The sequence below is a fragment of the Ornithorhynchus anatinus genome, chromosome 13 (genome assembly GCF_004115215.2).
Source record: "Ornithorhynchus anatinus isolate Pmale09 chromosome 13, mOrnAna1.pri.v4, whole genome shotgun sequence".
Lineage (NCBI taxonomy): Eukaryota > Metazoa > Chordata > Mammalia > Monotremata > Ornithorhynchidae > Ornithorhynchus > Ornithorhynchus anatinus.
The window spans coordinates 3,561,430-3,582,321 of NC_041740.1; the positions used below are offsets into that span (position 1 = coordinate 3,561,430).

Below are 20,892 nucleotides of genomic sequence, written 5' to 3' on the forward strand. Positions count from 1 at the left end.
CTTTAGGGGAAGCTTGCCACTCTGGCCAGCCATAGTCACCACTCAGCAAGCAGGGTCTCCTCCATCTCCTCCTCCTAATCTCCATAACCACTGACCTTTATTACTATTAATAATAATAATAGTGGCATTTGTTAAATGCTTACTATGTGCCAAGCACTGAACTGAGCAGATTTATGATAGATTTTAAGCTCACTATGGGCAGGGAATGTGTCTGCTAACTCTGTTGTACTATACTCTTCCAAGCGCTTAGTACAGTGCTCTGCACATCGTAAGTGTTCAATAAATACCATCGATTGATTAACAGGCCGAGCACAGTCCTTGTCCCACATGGGGCTCGCAGTCTAAATAGGAGGGAGATCAGATATCGAATCCCCATTTTAAAGATGAGGAAATGAAGGCACAGAGAAGTTAAGTGACTTGTCCAAGGTCACATAGCAGGCAAGAGGCGGACCGGGGACTATGACTCAGGTCCTCTGATTCCCCAGCTCCTTCCAGTAGGTACTGTGGCTTCCTTTCTCTCCCTCCTCTCCTCCACCTGGTCTGCACACATGCACAGGGAGGCTCCAGGATCAGACTCCCCCCTCTCCACCCCGCCACCACTCCCATGGGCAAGTCCTTTCAGATGCCCCCACACCCAAAAACCACATAGGGACCAATACATGCACACGGAGATGTACGATGTGCGAACATACCCGCCCCCAGCTTCACGCACACTTGCATCCAGGAGCATAGATACACATATGAACCCATCTGCAGGGACACACGTGTCCATCTCTGCAGTCCCCTCTGTGTCACCTACGCACTTGACTGCAGACCCCTTAAACATTTTGAGACGTTCCTCAGCCCCGCCACACCTATATACGTATCCTCCCCCTCTACTATTTCCCCTTTCTGTAATTGATTTTGCTGTCCGTACCCCCCGTAGACTGTAAGCTCCTTGTGAGCAGGGATCGCGTCTACCAACTCTACTGAATCATATTCTCCCAAGCGTTCAGTACAGCGCTCTGCACACGGTAAGCGCTGGAGGAATACCGTTGATTAATAGATACCCATATGGACCCATCTGCACCGACCCACGTGTGTGTCTCCGCAGAGACACACAGGACTCCACCTTCAGGGGCACCGACCTGCATCCCAGTTGGACCCGGCTGGTCAAGCTAGGATGGGCCAGTTTGGGCTGGGGACTGAGGAGCACAGTGCTCTGCACACAGTACGCGCTCAATAAATACGATCGAATGAAGGAACGAATGAGCAGTGGCCACACTGCCCCCTGATGTCAACCCCCATCAGCTTGGGGGACGCAGGTGATGTTTTAGTCGAATCTTGGCCGGGGTGGAGGGGGAGAGTCTTTTTTTAAAATTTAATTCATTCAATCGTATTTATTGAGTGCTTACTGTGTGCAGAGCACTGTACTAAGCGTTGGAAAGTAGCTATTTGTTAAGCACTTACTACATGCTAGGCACTGTATTAGACACGCTAATCCGGATGGATGCAGTCTCTGTCCCATTTGGGGCTCCCAGTCTTAATCCCCATTTTACAGATAAGGGAACTGAGACACGGAGAAGTGAAGTGACTTGCTCGAAGTCGCCCAACAGACAAGTGGCGGGGCCGGGATCAGAATCCAAGTCTTTCAGACTCCCGGGCCCGGGCTCTAGCCACTAGGACAAGCCGCTGCTTTTCCCAGGTGGGACGCAGGCCCCTGGCTAAGGCCCTAGCCCTGCCCGAGGCCCAGGTGCCGATAACCGGGTGTCCCGGTGTCGCGGCGTGCCGGCGTCCCGGCTCAGGCGCTGCAGCAGCCGGAGCTGGAGTCCCCCCTGGCGTCCCCCCATCTCTCCTTCACTCACTGAAGCACCAACAGCACCAAATGGCAAAGCTTCTCTCTCTCTCTCTCTCTCTCTCCCCCCATGCAGGGGGAGACAGCCAGGGAGCAGAGGCCGGGGTCTCCCCCTGCAGCCGGCCAGGCTCTGGCCCACCCCGGGGACCCTGCGGCCCAGGCAAGGGGGTGGGTGGGGATGGGGGGTGGGGGCCACGACCCTCCCCTCCAACGCTGGGCCCTGGGGACCCCCGGGCAGCCCAGAGCCGGGAGTCCAGAGCAAGGCCCGGGCATGCGCAATGCACCTTCCCTCCCGTGAAGGTCAGCCCGTGGCCTAGCTGTGGGACTCAAAGGCAGTTGGAGGGAAGAGGAGGAGGAAGGCAAGGAGGAGGAAGGAGTGAGGAAGAAAAGGAGGGAGAGGGAGGAGGAGGAGGGAGAGAGAGGAAGGAAGAGGAGAAGGAGGGAGGAAGAAAAGGAGGGAGAGGAGGAGGAGGAAAAGGAAGAGGAAAGGGAGGAGGAGGTGGGAGAAGGAAGGGAAGAGAGAAGGAGGGATAGGGAGGAGGAGAAGGAGGAAGAGGGAAGAGGAGAATGAGGAAAAGAGAGGAGGAGAAAGAAGAGGGAGGAGGAAGAGGAGGGAGTTTAACTCCTTCCTTTCCAGGAAGAGATGCTTGCAGCCTGCATGTCTCGGGGAAGGGGATGCAGAGAGGGTCCAGTAGCCCTAAATCCCCCCAGTTCCTGCCCCCTGTTACCCAAAGCCTGTCTGCAACCCGCTCTGGAGGGAGGAGGGGAAGAGGAGGGGAGCAGGGAGGGAGAGAGGGGGCGAGGGAGAGAAAGGCGAGGGAGGGGAGGCCGAGAGCTGGGGGAAGAGAGAAAATGGAGAGAACGGAAGGGTGGGCAGATGCCAAGGAGGCAGAGTGATGCTCTTGAATGCAAGGGTGGAGGAGGTTGGATCCGACTGGGGCCGGGGGCGGCGGGGGCGGCAGTGTCAAGGTGGAGGCGGGCGGTCCTCGGGAACCAGAGTCGGGGAAATGGGGGGCAGAGGAGGGTCTTCCCTAAGCCTGCCCCTTCTGGCCTCTATCTGCTGGTTTTTCTAAGTAATAAAGAAGGCTGGAGCTGTGAGGAGCGACAGAGGGACGGGGAGAGGACAGAGGGAGTTTGTGGGGATGGAAGAAGAGAGAGTGAAGTTCCCTGGGGTTGCTGAAGGTGACACGCCCTTCTTCCAGCTTCCTTGTGGGGGTCTCCCATCTCTGCACCTCACCCCACTCCCAAATCCCACAGCCCCACCTAATATCCCTGAACCCAGGCAGGCAGGCCTCCCTCCCACCCTAGGGGTCTTTTAGGGGTCCCCTGCCCTGGCCGCTCTGCCATTTCACCCATCGGTGCCCCATCTTTCACTGGAGGGCTGGGGGGTGGGATGGCAGGGGGTGGGGCCTGGGAAGGGGCTCAGGAATGATACCTATCCTCCTACTCTCCCATTTTCCCTACCTCTAAATTCATTTTAATGTCTGTCTCCCCCTCTAGACTGTTAGCTCCTTGTAGGCAGGGATCGTGCCTACCAAACCTAGTGTACTGCTCTCTCCCAAGTGCCTAGTACACTTTTCTGTACACAGCAAGTACTCAATAAATACCACTGACTGATTTATTAATCCTCTAGACTATAAGGTCCCTGTCTTCCAACTCTGTTGTGTTGTACCCTCCCAAGCGCTTAGTACAGTGCTCTGCACACAGAAAGCGCTCAATAAATACGACTGATGGATTGATGGGCAGAGGGTTCAGAATGACCTGATTTTGTTGGGGGAAGGGGTCTCTCCAGTCCTGCTGGGAATCTTCAGTCTTGATGGAGACTGGGGAGGCCAGTCCAAAAGTCACAGGTCTGATCTTGGGTGGGTGGGGGGTGGGGGGAGGTGGGTGTGTGCGTGTGTGTGTGTGTGTAGCCCCCTTCTCCGACCTCAAAGCCAGTGCTGTCTTCCCTCAGCCAGACACTTCCCAAAACCACTTGTCCTGGAACGCAGCTCCTGGGAGTTCCAAAGAATGCATTTTTTAAAAAATGGTATTTGTGGTATTACGGTATTTGTTAAGCACTTACTGTCTCAAGCACTGTCCTAAACCCTGGAGTAGATACAAGTTAATCGGGTTGGACTCAGTCCCTATCCCACCTGGGGCTCACAATGTAAGTAGGAGGGAGAGGAAGTATTGAACCCTCATTTTTACAATTGTAACTGAGGCATAGAGAAGTGAAGTGACTTGCCCAAGGTCACACAGCAAGCAAGTGGCAGAGCCAGGATTTTGAATCCAGGTCCTCTAACTCCCAGGACTGTACTTTTTCCAGTAGGTCATATTGTTTCTCATTCCTCTTCTCCCCAGGGCCCATCTTTTTTTTTAAAAATGGCATTTAAGTGCTCACTAAGTGCCAGAAACTGTACTAAGCACTGGAGTAGATACACGATAATCAGGTTGGTCACAGGCCATGTTCTCCTCGGGGCTCACAGTCTTCATTGCCATTTTACAGATAAGGTAACTGAGGCACAGAGGAGTTAAGTGACTTGCCCAAGGTCCCCCTCCACTGCCCATGCAGGCTGGTGTGGGGATTACGGGACACCTGGGGAGAGAGTAGGGGAAGGTCCCTGCCCCACACGCCATCCACCTCCATATCTTTCTTCATCCCCTCAGTCCCTCAGCACTTATATGTCCCTCACTGCTTAGTACAATGCTGGACACATTACAGCACTTAACAAATACCACGATTATTGTCAGTATTATTATTATTATTAGGAGATAGCATCGCCCCAGGAGAGAGGAAGAAAGCACTCAACCGAGAGCAAGCTTGTCTATAGCCGATTTTCTTTGGAAAAAGCAGGAAAAGGCAACCCGGAGAAATTCAAAATAAGGGAGCAAAGAGCAGATGGGGAGAGGGAGACAGGAAGAGGGAGAGTGTGGAAGAGGAGAGAGAGAGTGTGGTGGAGAGATGGAAAGGGAGAGGGAGAAGAGAGGGAGAGGGGGAAGAGGAGGAAGAGGGATGAAGTGGAAGGAGAGAAAGAGGGAGGGAAGGAGGGAGAGGAAGAGGGAGAGACAGGGAGAGGGAGGGAGGGAGGAGAAGAGAGGGAGAGAGGGGAAGAGGAGGGAGAGGGATGAAGTGGAAGAGAAGGAAAGAGAGGGAGAAGGAGGGAGGGAAGGAGGAAGAAAGAGGAAGAGGGAGAGACAGGGAGAGAGAGAGAGGAAGAGAAGATAGGGAGAAGGAGAAAAAAGGAAGAGGAGAGAGAGGGAGGGAGAGGAAAGGAGAGAAAGAGAATGAGAGAGATGGAGAGGGAGAGATGGAAGGAAAGAAAAAGCACCAAGAGTAGAGGAAGAGATGGAGAGACGGAAGGAAAGAGAGAGACATGAGGAGTAGAGGAAGATGGAGAGGGAAGGAAAGAGAGAACACCATGAGGAGGGAGAGAGGGAAGGAAAGAGAGAGGGACATGAGTAGAAGAAGAGAGGGAAGGAAAGAGAGACATGAGTAGAGGGAGAGAAGGAAAGAGGGAAGGAAAGAGAGAGGGAAATGAGTAGAAGAGAGGGAAGGAAAGAGAGAAAGACATAAGTACAGGGAGAGAGGGAAGGAAAGAGAGAAACACCATGAGGAGAAGAGGGAGAGAGGGAAGGAAAGAGGGAGCCATGAGGAGAAAGAGGTGGGGGAGGAGAGAGAGAGAGAGAAAGCGCGAGGGCCATGAGGAGAAGAGAAAAGCAGGATGGTCACAGCCTGTTGATCTCTCAGGTACGGCCTCAGCAATCATGCACTTCTGCACTCACCCCCACCCGTAGCACTTCCATACATATCGACTTCCCACGTTCTATCAATCAATGACATTTATTGAGTGCTTACTGTGTGCCAAGCACTTTACTGAACACTTGGAAGAGTACTATTTATTCACTATCCATTATCCTTTCTCTGTAAGTTATTCTGTGTCTTTCCCCCATACCCAGATTGAAAGCGCCAAGAGGGCTGGGATCGTGTCTACTACCTCTATTGTACTCTCTGAAGTGCTCAGTACATACTCTGTGCACATTTAGCGCTTGATAAATACCCATGACTGATTACACAGGAGAGCACCCCCAGTTCCTGGGACTCTCTGAACCAGCCCCTGTCCCGTTCGGGGCCTCGATTTCCCTCCATGTGACGGGATAGAGGAAAGTCACAGGTCTTTCAGCAATGCTCCTCCAGAAGGACAAAAGTCAGGAAAGCAAAAGGGCCAAACTTCCTCTATCTGCCACCAATCCTACAACCGGTTTTCTTTCTGTGCCCGGCTACCACTGTTCCCCTCCCCTGTCACCTCCCTCCTCCTCTGCCCCATAAAGACCCTGACCTATTCTGGGGTCCTGCCCAGCGATTCTGGTTTTAGGCCCTTATCCACCCAGAGAGGGGTCCCAATACACCCCCCTCCTTTGTACCACAGGCTACTCCAGAGGATCACCCCTCCTCTGGCCTGGAACGCCCTCCCTCCTCATATCCGACAGACAAATACTCTCCCCTCCTTCAGAGCCTTATTGAAGGCCCATCTCCTCCAAGAGGGCTTCCCTGTCTAAACCCTCCTTTCCTCATCTCCCACTCCCTTCTGCGTCCCCCTGTCTTGCTTCATTGGCTCTTCCCCCCTCGCAGCCTCACAGCATTTATGTCCATATCTGCCATTTATTTATTTATATTAACGTCTGTCTCCCCGTCTAGGTCGTAAACTCCTTGTGGGTAGGGAATGTATCTGTTTATTGTTATAGTGTCCTCTCCCGAGTGCTTAGTACAGTGTTCTGCACACAGTAAGTGCTCAATAAATAGGATTGACCGACTGACTCCCCCATATACCAACACATTACCCCTGGAAGGGAGGCCACCCCTCCTCTCATATACTTCAACCTCCCTCAAATTGGACATAGTCCCTACCCATACAGAGCTCACAGTGTAAGAAGTAAACCTGGCTCCGCCTCGTGTCAGTTGTGTGACCTTGGACAAGTCACTTCTCTGGGCCTCAGCTACTTCATCTGTAAAATGGAGATTAAGACTGTGACCCCTAAGGGGGACATGGACTGTGTCCAACCTGATTAGCTTATATCTACCCCAGCGCTTACTACAGTGCTTGGCACATAGTAAGTGCTTAACAAATACCGTTAAAAAAAAAAGAGGGGAGGGCAAGTGTCTTATCCCCATTTTGCAGATGAGGACATTGGAGCTCAGAGAGGTTAACTGACTTGCCTACGGTCACATAGCAGGTCAGCGAGATTGCTGCATCCCAACATGGGGGAGCCCAAACTTGCAACTCGCAGTACAGGATTCTCCTAGAGTCCTTACCCCCAGCACAGGGTCACAGAAGAAGCAGGAAAGTGGGGGAGGAAATACGGATGGGATGGAAATCAATCAATCAGTCAATTGATCAGTGGTATTTATCGAGTGCTTACTGTGTAAAGAGTCCTTTACTAAGAACTTGTGAAATTGCAATACAATAAAGTGGGTAGACACGATCTCCAGAGAAGCAGCATGGCCTAATGGCTACAGCATGAGACCGGGAGTCCGAAGGACCTGGGTTCTAGTCCCGGCACTGCCGCTTGTCTCCCGTGTGACCTTGGGCAAGTCACTTCCTAAATACGACTGAATGACCTTCACCTCTCTGGATCTCAGTTCCCTCATCTGTAAAATGGGGATTAAGAGTGTGAGCCCCATGTGGGACATAGACATGGACTGATTAGCTTATATTTACCCCAGTGCTTACTACAGTGCCTGGCATGTAGTCGGCACTTAACAAATACCATCACCCTCAGGGAGTTTGCGGTGTAGTGGAAAGACCTGATCTCTAAGGGACCCCTCTCCCTGACTCCGTGACGCTATGGGCAGGAGAAGCCCTCTCCCCATGGTGTGGGGCAGAGAAAGGACCGGAAGCTTCACAGAGCTGAGCCTGGTCAGCGGGTGAGGGGCAGTGAGGAGTGGGGGGCCTGGGCTGGGGACCGGGAACCTCCCATGACCAGACAGGGGGGTTCCTGCCTCAGGTGGCTCATCCCTCTGTCCTCCACCTTGCTCTCCCGTCCATCCCCTCCCGACTCCTCGCCACTTTCTCAAAACTTTTCAAAGCACGAAGGAAGCTGAGGTTCCCAGGGGAGCCATCCATTTTGGCTAAATGATGCAATCGTCAGAAGGCATTTTGCCTTCAATTTCCCGATGGGGTTGTGGAATAGCGTTCCAAACACATCGGAGCAAATTGTCAAAACGTGGGAGAAGTGATCTTTTTAAAGTTGAAACGAGGGCCCCTTGCCTTCCGTCGCAAATGCGATAATATTAGTCCGGCCACGGAAATTAACGCATGCCCAGCGGTGGGAGAGAGGACAGGCGGAAGGCAAGTAGCACTTGAACTCAGTTCCACGGGATATCTGACTAACGTGGCATTTTCATCAATGGAAGAGGGCTTCAGGCTTTGGAAGAGAATGAAGCATCTCGAAGACAGACCTTTAAATTATATATTACAAATTATTTATTTATATTTATGCCTGTCTCCCCCTCTTCGCTGTAAGCTTGTTATGGACAGGGAACGTGTCTGCTAATTCTGTTACCTGCTCCCAAGCCCTTGGTACAGCGCTCTGCACAGAGAAAGTGCTAAATAAATACCACTGATTGATTGATAGAAGGCAGCCAGGGAAATCAGCACTAATCAATCGATAGCATTATCGATTGAGGCAGCGTGGCTTAATGGAAAAAGCCTGGGCTTGGGAGTCAGAGGACTTGGGTCCTAATAATAATAACAGTATTTGTTAAGTGCTTACTATGTGCCAAGCACTGTTCTAAGCACTAATCCTGGTTCCGCCACTTACCTGCTGCGAGATCTTGGGCGAACCACTTAACTTCTTTCTCGTCATCATCAATAGTATTGATTGAGCGTCTGTTGTGTACAGAGCACTGTCCCGAGTGCTTGAGAGAGTACAGTTCCCTCATCGACAAAATGGGGATTTAATACCTGTGCTCCCTTCCTACTTAGAACATAGGACCTAATTTTCTTGTATCTACCTTAGCGTTTAGTACAGTGCTTGGCACGTAGTAAGGGCTTAACAAATACCACAATTAACCACGAGTCAGGAGATATAGGTTCTAATCCTAGCTTGGCCACTTGCCTACTGCGTGATCGTGGGCAAGTCGCACGATCGTGGGCTTCAGTTTTCTTATATGTAAAAAAAATGTATAAAATAGCATTTCTCCCTTCCCCTTAGACTGTAAGCCCCATGCGGGTCAGGGACGGTGTCAGTTCTAATTATCTTCTATCTGTCCCAGAGCTTAATGAATACCATTCTTATTATTTTAGAGAACTGTACCGCGGACCTGGGAGAGTACGATAGAATTAACAGACATGATCCCTGATCTCAAGGAGCTTTAACTCTGGTACGAGAGGCTGACACTAAAAGAATTTTTAGACAGGAGGAAGAAGGAAAAGGGGATATGTACATATGATAGGGCCCAAGTTCCTGGGTGTGTCAGTCAGTCAATCGTATTTATTGAGCACTTACTCATTGCCTGCCCACAACAAGGCTTACAGTCTGTGAGATCTGTCACACAGTGGGTTAGTGGTGGTGTCTCTCTGACAAGGGCCTAAAATAAGTCTGTTGGCCCTAGGGGAAATCAGGCAGCGGGGTGTTTGTGGCAGGGAAGAAGATGCCAGTGGTCTCAGGCTGGCATTTGGGGAGCAGAAATAACAGGAGTAGAAGTGACAGCATTTATTAAATGCCCACTGCATCCAAAGCAATCATATTTATTGAGTGCTTACTACACGCAGAGCACTGTACTAAGTGCTTGCGAGAGTACGGCACGGCACAGTGGACAGAGCACAGGCCTGGGAGTCAGTAGGTCATGGGTTCTTATCCCAGATGGGTCACCCCAAGTCACTTCACTTCTCTGGGGCTCAGTTACCTCATCTGTAAAATGGGGATTGAGACTGGGAGCCCCATGTGGGACAGGGATGTGTCCAACCCCATTTGCCTGTCTCTACCCCAGAGAGTAGTACAGTGCCTGGCACATAGTAAGGTTTACCAAACGCTATTATTATTATTACAATATGACAGAGTTAGCAGACACTTTCCCTGCCCATAACAAGCTTACAGCTAAAAGCACTGGGGAAGAAGTTCACCGATGAGCTGAGGATGCTAGATCCTTTCCCCAAGGGAAACTAACTAGTTACACAACCCCCGGAGCCCAAGAGGCCTTCTCTGACTAATCCCTCATTTCCTCTTCTCCCACTCCCTTCTGTGTCACCCTGATTTGCTCCCTTTATTCACCTCCCCCTCAGCCTCACAGCCCTTATGTCCATATCCGTAATTTATTCGTTTATATTAATGTCTGTCTCCCCCTCTAGACTGTGAACTCACTGTGGGCAGGGAATGTGTCCATTATATTGTTGTATTGCAATTTAATTTTTTTCATTACGGTATTTGTTGAGCCTATGTGCTGAGCTCTGTACTAAACACTTGGGAGATGCGCACAGCACCTCTTCCAGGAGGTCTGGAATCAGGGGATCACTTGGGGGCCTAATGGCTGCTGTGGTTTGAGTTCTTCCTGGGCTGCAGCAGAGGGTGAAGGGAGTTCTAGGGCCATGGACAGAGGGGAGGAGAGGGCGGCGGGTATGCAGCCCCTTTCCCACATGGTGGGATCACCTGACTACCGGTGTTTCAGGAGGGGGAGATGGGAATTCCTAGCATGGAAAGTGTGAGGTTGGTTGGGGGGGTGAGTGGAGGGTTGGGGGGTGCCTGGAGGCAAGGCCAATGTACTGATGGTGGTAATCCCCGCTGGACTGTGAGCTCATCGTGGACAGGAATGTTTCAGTTTGTTGTTATACTTTACTCTCCCAAGCGCTTAGTACAGTGCTTTGCACACAATAAGTGCTAAATAAATACAAATGAAGGAATGGCTGAAAGTGGAGGGCATGGAAGCAAGGTTAATGCACATTTTGTGAATCAGTGGGATTTGTGAGTGCTTTCTATAAGCAGAGGCCTGTACTAAGCATTTGGGAGAGAACAATTCAGCATGAGAAGCAGCCTGGCTTAGTGGATAGAGCCCGGGCCTGAGGGCCAAAAGGACCTGGTTTCTAATCCTGGCTCCGCCATTTCTCTGCCATTACCTAGGGTAATGTCGGTCTCCCTCTCTAAATCGTGAGCTCATTGTGGGAGGGGAGTGTGATGTTTACTGTTCTATTGAACTCTCATAAGCATTTAGTACAGAGCTCTGCTCACAGTAAGCGCTCAATAAATACAATTGAGTGTTAGAGTGAAAGTCACTTAACTTCTCTGTGCCTCAGTTCCCTTATCTGTAAAATGGGGATTAAGAATGTGAACTGTATGTGGGACAGGGTACTGTGTCCAACCTGATTATCTTCTATCTACCCCAGTGCTTAATTCAGTGCCTGCCACACAATAAGCGCTTAACAAATACCATTTAAAAATAAATACAGCAGAGGTGATGGACATGATCCCTGCCCTCAGAGAGCTTCTGGTGAGGCCCCAAAATTTTGGAAAGCTTTTTACAGATAAATCCTCGCCCTGGTGCACCACCCACGTGGTTCTAGGAGGGGGCTGCCCTTGTTTTTTTTTTTTAACATCCTTCGCTTCCTTTGGGGCAAGCCGAATCCCTGCCCTTTCCCTCTGAAAGCCATCCCCGGCTCTCTTTCTCCATATATGGGAACACTCGCAGCCCTGGAGAATTCAGAAGGAACAAATTCAGGGCCGAAAAAGCTTTGGCAGGGACAGAAGGCCAGTGGAGTCAGGGGGTGAAAGGAGGGCTGGGAGGCCAAGCCTCTAGTAATGGTAATAATAATAATAATATTCTGAACAATTGTAGTACTTGACAAGTGCTTAGTATGAGCCAAACACTGTGCTAAGGCCTGGGGTAGATATAGGATAATCAGTTGGACAGAGCCCCTGCCCCACATGGGATTCACGGTCTAAGTAGGAGGGAGAACGGGTACTGAATCCCCTTTTAATAATAGTAAGAAGAATAATTGTGGCATTTCAGCGCTTACTATGTGTCAAGCACTATACTCTGCACTGGGGTAGAAGCAAGATGATCGGGTCCCTTGTGGGGCTCACAGTCCAAGTAGGAGGGAGAACAGGTATTGAATCCCCATTTGACAGATGAGGAAGTGGAGGCTCAGCTCAGGGAAGTGACATGCCCAAAGTCATTCAACAGGCAAGTGTCGGAGACGGGATTAGAATTCAGGTTCCCTGCCTCCCAAGCCAGGGCTCTTTCCAGTAGGGCATGTGGCTTCTTTTTGCTGCCTCGATCCCAGCTGGTTCCATCCTCAGGGAAGGGTGGAGTCGAAAGGGTCAGAGGTCAAAGGAAGTGACCGTGGAGGCAGATGGATTCTATGGATTCCATCCCCTAATAATAATAATAATAATGATAATACCAATAATAATAATGTTGGTATTTGGTATTTGTTAAGCACTTACTATGTGCAGAGTACGGTTCTAAGCGCTGGGGTAGATACAGGGTAATCAGGTTGTCCCATATGAGGCTCACAAGTTTTAATCCCCATTTAACAGATGAGGTAACTAAGGCCCAGAGAAGTGACTTGCCCACAGTCACATAGCTGACAAGTGGCAGAGTCAGGATTCGAACCCATGACCTCTGACTCCCAAGCCCGTGCTCTTTCCACTAAGCCACGCTGCCTCTCTGGATTGGGATCTCGTTATAGGCAGGGAACACATCTGCTGATTCTGTTATACTGTCCTCCCCCACATGCTTAGTACAGTGCTCTGCACATAGCGCTCAATAAATACAATTGATTGATTGATACGAGGCCTTGGCCTCAGGAACACCCCAGGAGGGCCAGAAAAGGGGCAGAAAGTGCTTCTATCATGCTTCCCCACCCACCCAGGGGGTGCTCCAATTGATTGATTGATAGGAGAGGTAATCATCTGGGCTGAGACTCAGAGAAGACTGCTCCCTTCCCCTCCCCACTAACCCCTAAGCCCCCAGCACTTATGTCCATATCCAAAATTTAATTATTTACATTAATATCTGTCTCCGCCTCTAGACTCGTTTTGGACAGGGAATGTGTTTACCAACTCTGTTCTATTGTACTCTCCTGAGCTCTCAGTACAATGCTCTGCAAACAGTGTGTGCTCAATAAATACGATTGATTGATTGACTGAATCCCTTAGCAGCCGCGTGACTGACTGCCAGCTGTGTCTCCGTCTTCCACATCTGAACAAGTTTGCTCTCCCACTCCGCCGAGCCTCTCCGCTACCGGCCCCTTGGGTCAACCCTGTGGCTGGGGCGGACCGGGGCCAGGCCCGGCCCGGAGAGGAGAGAAGCCATAGAGAAGCAGTGTGACCTAGTGGATAGAGCTCGGGCCCGGGAGTCAGAAGAACCTGGGTTGTAATCCACCCCTTGTCTGCTGTGTGACCCTGGGGAAGTCATTTCACTTCTCTGGGCATCAGTGACCTCATCTATATAACGGGGATGAAGACTGTTAGGCCCATGTGGGACAGGGACCGTGTCCAACCTGATTAGCTTGTATCCGCTCCAGCGCTTAGTAGAGTGTCTGGCACATGTTAAGTGCTTAACAAATATCATAAAAGAGAGAGAGGGCAATCTGAACGCCTGAGAGCCCAAAAGACCCCCACCGGAGCCCCCTAAAACCAGGCTCCCCAAACCTCTTCTGTGAGAAGCCAACTGGCCCTTGGGGAATCCAGCCAACCTCCTAGACTGTAATCTCGCTGTGGGAGGGCATGTGTCTGTTATATTGTTCTACTGCACTCTTCCAAGTGCTTAGTACAGTGCTCTGCACACAGTAAGCTCTCAATGAATATGACTGACTGACCCCCAAGGACCCGGCCCCAGAGTTATGGGTGGGGAACGTGTCCGCTAATTCTGTTGTGCTGTCCTCTCCCAAGCGCTCAGTACAGTCCTCTGCACACAGTAAGCAATTGATAAATACCATTGTTTGATCGACTGAACCTCAGAAGTGGTTGGGGGTAGGGGGTGAGGGCATTTGCCCCTGGCCCTCTGGAGGAGGAATTTGGGGACCAGTGCTGGCCTGTTTAGCTGCTGTGATCCCCATCGATCAACAGATGGTTTTTATCGAGCTCTTTCTCCTCCTTGAGCGCCGTATTAAGCGCTTGGGAGAGTACCCCCAACTTAGTAGACACAGTCCCTGCCCTTAACGAGCTGAAGTCTAGCTGGGGAGACAGACAGACGCTAAAATAAATTACGGGGATGGGGAGGTGCTTCTCCTTTTAGAATACAGGCTGGGCCAGGGACCCAAGTAGGTCATTCATTCAATCATTCAATGGTATTTATTGAGCGTTTACTCTGTGCAAAGCACCGTACTAAGCGCTTGAGCACTGTACGGAGGGCCAAGCAGATTGGTCTGGTAAGCATGGCTACCAGCTGCCACCGGAGGCCAGATGGGAGAAGCATTTGCGAAGGGAAGGGTTCTTACCCCTAAGAGGCCCGCTCTGCGCTTGTGTATTCACAAATAGTAACAGGACTAGCAGCAGCAGTAATTGTAATAAAGGTATTTATTGAGTGTCCAGGAGGTGCGGAGCACTGTACTCAAAACTTGGCATAGTGAACAGAAATCCAAGACCTATTCCCTGCCCACAAGGAGCTTATGCTCTAAGGGGAGAGACAGATGGAGGAATATCTAGTAATGGACAGCCACCCACCCATCAATCAATCAATGGCATTGATTAAGCATTTCCTACATGCAGAGGATGTACCAAGGTCTTGGAGCGTACGACAGGTTGGTGGATGCATTCCCCGTCCACAGCGTGCTTAGAGTTTAGAGGGACTCGACATCTTTGTTTCACCGTGGCACTTTACATCTTCTTAAACACGAACTCAAGTCCATCGCTCTCTTTCTTCCATCGCCATCAGCAAATTCGAGATTGTACACTCCCTAAGGGTAGGGATCATGACTAGTTTTTCCACTGCACTCTCCCACCCACTTAGGGTCCTTGTCTGTTTATTGTTGTGCCGGACTCTCCCAAGCGCTTGGTATAATGCTCTGCGCCTGGTAAGCGCTCAAAATATACGACTGAATGAATGACTGACTGATTGATCGGACCCCTGTCTGCCCCTGTCTATCCAGCTGGGAACGGGGCCCACCGACAAGCCACCCTCTTCCAATCCCCAACCCCAAGACCCCTGAGCACCTACTTGGCTGAAGGAATAACAGGCTGGAACCAATCAGGGTAGGGGGGAAGAAGGGGAGGCAGGCCTCGCCTGACACCCATGGGGAGATAGAGCACCTGGATGGCGTTCTGGGCTCCTCTATGGGCAGGCTGACTGTGGGACCCTGGGCAAGTTGCTTCACCTGTCTGGGCCTCTCTTTCCCCATCTGTGAAATGGTGGGGGGAGGGAAGGATGGGATTCAGAGAACGGGGAAACAAACACGTGCTCCCCCGCAAACCCAGGAATACCTGAGGAGGAATGCGACCCCTCCGACACCGTCCCTCACCCCCAGGAGCACATAGGAATCTGAGGCTCTATCACCTGGCTCAAGGCTCCCCCACCACTCCTTGGCCTGAACCTGAATTCTGCCCCCCACTCCCTCAGCACCCCTCTAATAATAATAACGGTATTTGTTAAGCATCTACTAGACACTGTACTCTATGCTTAGACAGGGGCCAATTAGGCCCTAGGGAATGAGCCTGCCTCTCTGATAGGCTCGGGGCTGAGGCCCAGTTCCTCTGACGGTCAAGGAGTGGGAGCTGTGAGAGCCAGAGGGCTTCTGTTCCTACCAGCTCTCCCATCCTTCCTACCCCCTTCCTCAGGTGGGTACCTGGAGGGAATCCTGGAAGGAATCCAGAAAGAGGCAGCCCAGCATGTAGGAGGCAGGGGACGAGCAGCCCCTCTCCCCTGGGTGGTCAGTCTGAGAGCTGGCAGTCTTTAGACTGAAAGCTCCTCCTCTAGACCGTAAGCTCTCTGGGGGCAGAAAACGTGTCAACCAACTCTGTCATATTGTACTCTCCAACGTGCTTAGTACAGTGCTCTGCACACTGTAAGCGCTCAATAAACACGATTGATTGACCAATTGAATGACTTGTTTGGGTTGGAACACGGAAGAGAGCCCAAGGAGTCACCCCCACCCCTGTTGCCCCTGGAGCGGGGGTTGTGGAGGTGGAGGAAAGAGGAAGATGGGGAAGGGGGAGAGGAAAATAGAGAAGGAGGGGAAAGTGGAGGGAAAAGGAGGGACCCCCAGGACCCTATTTGTAGTTTATTTTAATCTCTGTCTCCCCCTTTAAGCTGTAAACTCCACGTGGACAGGGATTGTATCTTCAAACTCTGCCCTACTGCACTCTCCCAAACGCTTAATACAGTGCTCTGCACACAGTAAGCACTCAATAACTATCACTGATTGACTGGAAGGAAAACGAGAGGGAAGGATAGGGAGAGGAAGGAAGGTGGGAGAAAAGGAGGGAAGAAGTGAAGTGGCGGCAGAAGGAAGGACGGAGGAGCCTACCTGAACCACGGTGGAGTTGGCAGGTGGGTGCTGAAGGCCGGGAGTCATCGGTGGCACAGTGCGGAGGGGGCGGAACATCCGGTGCCCCCACGGTGCCCCGGCAGGGAGGGCTCCACTCCTCCCGCCCCGGGAGCCATGCCGGTTCCGTCCGTCCGGATCTGGAAGGAGAGTCCGGGTGGGCGGGGAGCCAGGCCTCTCGGGGTTGGGCCCCCCGACCACGGCTGGTCCCCCGGGAGGAAGTCGAGGGGAAGGTGACGGGCCCCTGGCTGGCTCCCCTGGGCTTGAGGCTCCCAAAATCTCAGTCTCCTCTGGGCCAGGAGCTGGGGAGGAAGAGGGAGTGGAAAATGGCTCTGGAGGGAAGGAAGAGGAGCAGTGTGGCCGAGTGGACAGATCCCTGGCCTGCAAGTCAGAAAGACCCGAGTTTTTATCCCGGCTCTGCCACTTCTCTGCTGGATGGCCTTGGGCAAGTCACTTCACTTCTCTGGGAGAGGGCTGCCATAGCACTGGGGGTGTGCGTGTGTGTTTGTGTGTTGCCTGGGCACCCGATGCAAGTGCCAGGGTTGCCTTCCCTCATTGAGAGTCGGTGTCCACTTCCTGAACAAGAGAGGATGTCAATGAGGGAGAGGGGGTCGGTGCAAGAGACAGAGACTGCATCAGTGCAGGAGATTCATTCATTCAATCATATTTATTGAGCACTTACTATGTGCAGAGCACAGTATTATCTGCTTAGAAAGTACAGTTCAGCAAAAAAGAGACAATCCCTGCCCACACTGGGCTTACAGATAGATTCTATCTGTAAACTCTGTTCCATAGCACTCTTCCAAATGCTTAGTACAGTGCTCTGCACACAGTCAGTGCTCAGTAACTGCCAATGAGTGACCGCCTGAAAGGAAAATGAAGGGGAAGGATAGGGAGCGGAAGGAAGATGAGAGAAGAGGAGGGAAGAAGGGAAGGGGGGTTGGAAGGAAGGACAGAGGATAGATTGTTGGTGTAGGAAGTGGAGGCAGCGCTGGTGAGAGACAGCGTCAATGTAAGAGAGAGGTGGTAGAGATGGGGTTAGAGACGGGATCAAGACGGGGCAGAAAGAGGGTTTGGGCAGAGGCAGAGATGGCACTGGGGCAGAGCAGAAAAATGTCCAAGCCAGTATCAGAGGTATCAAACCAACAGTTGAACTGCCGCTCTAGTGCCAGGCATCTACATTTGCCCTAAATCAACTGGGTCAGGCCCAAACTGGGCCAATAACTCACTTCCGAACAGGTGGCGTTCCCGGTTTGACTGTGTTGCCTACACAACCAGAGCGAGTGGCTCATTAGGCAGTAGCCAACGAGACTAATGCCTAGATAACACCACCAGTCTGTATCCTTATAAACCAGTTCAAAGACCCTGCCCTTAAAACTCTCCATACCCGACCTCTGCCCCCCTTGTGTTCCCCAAATGATGATAATAATAATAATGTTGGCATTTGATAAGCGCTTACTATGTGCAGAGCAGTGTTCTAAGGGCTGGGGTAGATACAGGGTAATCAGGTTGTCCTACGTGAGTGAGGCTCACAGTCTTCATCCCCATTTGATAGATGAGGTAACTGAGGCACAGAGAAGTTGAGTGACTTGCCCACAGTCACCCAGCTGACAAGTAGCAGAGCCGGGATTTGAACCCATGACCTCTGACTCCCAAGCCCGGGCTCTTTCCACTGAGCCACGCTGCTTAAGGGCTGCTCTGCATAAAGTAAGCTCTCAGTAAATACAATCGAATGAATACACCAAGCCCTATTCTCAATGGCACAGCACCAATGCACGGGGGAGCTTCGAGTCGGGCTCAGGGAAGGGATTCTCAGTTTATTAAAATTTATCTTAGCCCGCAGCCCGATTTCTTTCAGGTCCCAGGGCCGAGCCCATTCCGATGAGGAAAAAAAAAACCAAATCCAGGTTTGGGGCCAGGGAGGAGGAGCCCTGGGGGAGAAGCCCCTTAGAAGGGGCAGTGACTGGGGAAGCGAAGTGGGGGGTCGGGGAAAAGGGTGACACCAGGTAAGGCAGAGATACCAGGTTAGGGGTTTGCCCAGGAGAGGGGGCAGGGGTGGCGGGCAGAAGGGGCTGCTGCCCTGGGGAGGGGAGGGGAGGAGAGGAGAGGGGCAGGCCGGGGGCTGCCAGGTAGGAGAGAATGTGCCAGCCCCGGGGGGTGGGGATGCCGGGGTCGGGGAATGCCAAGGAGGGGGAGGGATTGTCTGGGTGGGGGGAGGAAGAGAAGGGGTGGCGGCCGCGGGAAAAAGATGCCGCCAACCGGGGGGAGGATGCCAGGCGAAGGGCGGAGATGCTGGGAAGGGGGCTGCCAGGTGCACAGAGGGGGATGGCGGCCGCGGATGGGGGGAGGCCAGGTGAGGGGCGAGGTGATGCCCGGCCCGGGGGGTCTGCGGGGGAGGGGGCCGGGATCAGGAAGGGGCGATGCCAGGCGCCGAGAGGGCGGCTTTCCGGGCCCGCTGCGCCGACAGAGGCGGGTGGCTCACCTGCTCCCGGAGCTGGTGCCGGTCCTGCTGGCCCCGGCCTCCCCGGCGGGGCCGGCCCGGCCCGGGAGCCTGCGCCGCTGCAGCCCCGGAGCCCAGCCCAGCCCAGCCGAGCCCAGCCGAGCGGGGGAGGCTCAGGGAGCGTCTGCAAAGAGCCGAGCGCCGCACCGCCCCGCACCGCCCCGCACCGCCCTCCCCCTCCCCCGGCAGCCCCCGGCTGCTCAGCCGCACGCACAGCCCGGAGGACAAGGCCGGACAGTCCTGCAACCCCACCGCACAGACCCACAGGCACAGATCGGTCCCAGAGTAGAGTCCCACAGCACAGACACACAGCCACCGCACAGTCCCACAGCACAGACACCCAGCCACCGCACCGTCCTACCGCACAGACCCACAGCCACAGGACGGTCCCAGAGTACAGGCCCACCACACAGACTCACAGCCGCAGGACGGTCCCAAAGTGCAGTCCCACAGCACAGACACCCAGCCACCGCACGGTCCCACCGCACAGACCCACAGCCACAGGACGGTCCCAGAGTACAGTCCCCCCCCACAGACCCACAGACGCAGGACGGTCCCAAAGTAGAGTCCCACAACACAGACACACAGCCACCGCACGGTCCCGCCGCACAGATCCACAGCCGCAGGATGGTTCCAGAGTACAGTCCTACAGCACGGATACACAGCCACCTCACAGTCCCACCACACGGACCCACAGCCACAGGACCAGTCCCAAAGTACAGTCCCACATTACAGACACCCAGCCACCACACAGATCCAGCAAAGTCCCACCACCACAGGACTGTCCCAAAGTTCAGTCCCACAGCACAGACACACAGCCACCGCACAGTCCCACCGCAGAGATCCAAAGCCACAGGACAGTCCCAGAGTACAGTCCCACAGCACAGACACCCAGCCACCACACAGACCCAACACAGTCCCACCGCACAGAGACACAACCACCGCACAGTCTCACTGCACAGACACACAGCCACAGGACAGTGCCACAGGACAGTCCCAAAGTACAGTCCCAAAGCACAGACCCACTGCCACAGGACGGTCCCAAAGTACAGACCCACAATCACAGCAAAGACCCACAGCCATAGCCCAATTCCACAGACACAGCTGCAGCACACAGTCCCTCAGGCACAGCCATGATACACTCCCAGAGCCACAACACAGTCCCATAGCCCAGTCCCTCAACTACAAACACAGCACAGTCCCACAATCCCAGTCCCACAGAACAGTCCCACTGCCTTTGGGCAATCCCACAGTACAGTCCAGATCAGTCAGTCATTAGCGTTCACTGAACGCTTACCGTATGCAGAGCACCATACTGAGCACTTGGGAAACTACAATACGACAGAGTTGGGAGCCAAGATCTCTGTCCTAAAGGAGTTTACGGTTTGGAAGGGGAGAACTCCATCAAAATAAATTACAGGTAAGGGAACAACTCAATATAATGACATTCATTCGTTCAATTGTATTTACTGAGTACTTACTGTGTGTAAAATCCTGTACTAAGCACTTGGGAGAGTGCAATATAACAAGACACATTCCTGCCCACAATAAGCTCAAATTCTAGATGGGGAGACAGAGACATTAATATAAGTAAATAAATAAATAGCAGACATATATAGATATAAACTTATGTGCTGAGGAGATGGGAGGGAGGATGAGTGACGGAGCAAGTTAGAGTGGCACAGAGGGAAGTGGGAGAAGAGGAGAGGAGGGCTTAGTCAGGGAAGACTTCTTGGAGGAGATGGGCCTTCAATAAGGCTTTGAAGTGGGGGAGAGCAATTATCTGTCAGATATAAGTCCAAAAGGACCATGAGGAGGGGGGAGCTAGGGGAAAGAGCCCAGGCCTGGGAGTCAGAGGACCTGTGTTCTAATCCCGGCCCTGCCACTTGTCTGCTTTGTGAACTGGGGCAAGTCACTTAACCTCTCTGTGCTTCAGTTTCCTCATCTGTAAAATGGGAATTCAATACCTCCTCTTTCTCCTGCTTGGACTGAGAACATCCTGTGGGACAGGGACTGTGTCCAACCTGATTATCTTGGATTTATCCCAGTACTTAGTACAGTGCTCAGCATATAATAAACACTTAGCAAATGCCACAATT

General features: G+C 52.4%; 1 protein-coding gene across 1 annotated transcript; it reads right to left on the reverse strand.

The window, feature by feature from the left end:
- Positions 1–14,532: 14,532 nt before the first annotated feature.
- On the reverse strand, positions 14,533–19,876 carry LOC114816163 (collagen alpha-1(I) chain-like). Its single transcript, XM_029078105.1, has 4 exons — positions 19,871–19,876; positions 18,776–18,989; positions 16,276–16,433; positions 14,533–14,709 (listed from the first exon to the last, which is right to left on the reverse strand). Exons 1-4 carry the CDS (start codon positions 19,874–19,876, stop codon positions 14,617–14,619), a joined length of 471 nt encoding a protein of 156 aa, XP_028933938.1. The 3' UTR covers positions 14,533–14,616.
- Positions 19,877–20,892: the final 1,016 nt, after the last annotated feature.

Bases quoted from the DNA above. Each gene is read 5' to 3' on its own strand.
- LOC114816163 (XM_029078105.1), bottom strand. The intron at 16,434-18,775 runs GTGAGCCACCCG...CTCTCCTTCCAG, and splicing joins GGCACCAGCTCCGGGAGCAG to ATCCGGACGGACGGAACCGG. The intron at 14,710-16,275 runs GTAGGCTCCTCC...CCCTACCCTTAG, and splicing joins CCAACTCCACCGTGGTTCAG to GGAGTGTACAATCTCGAATT.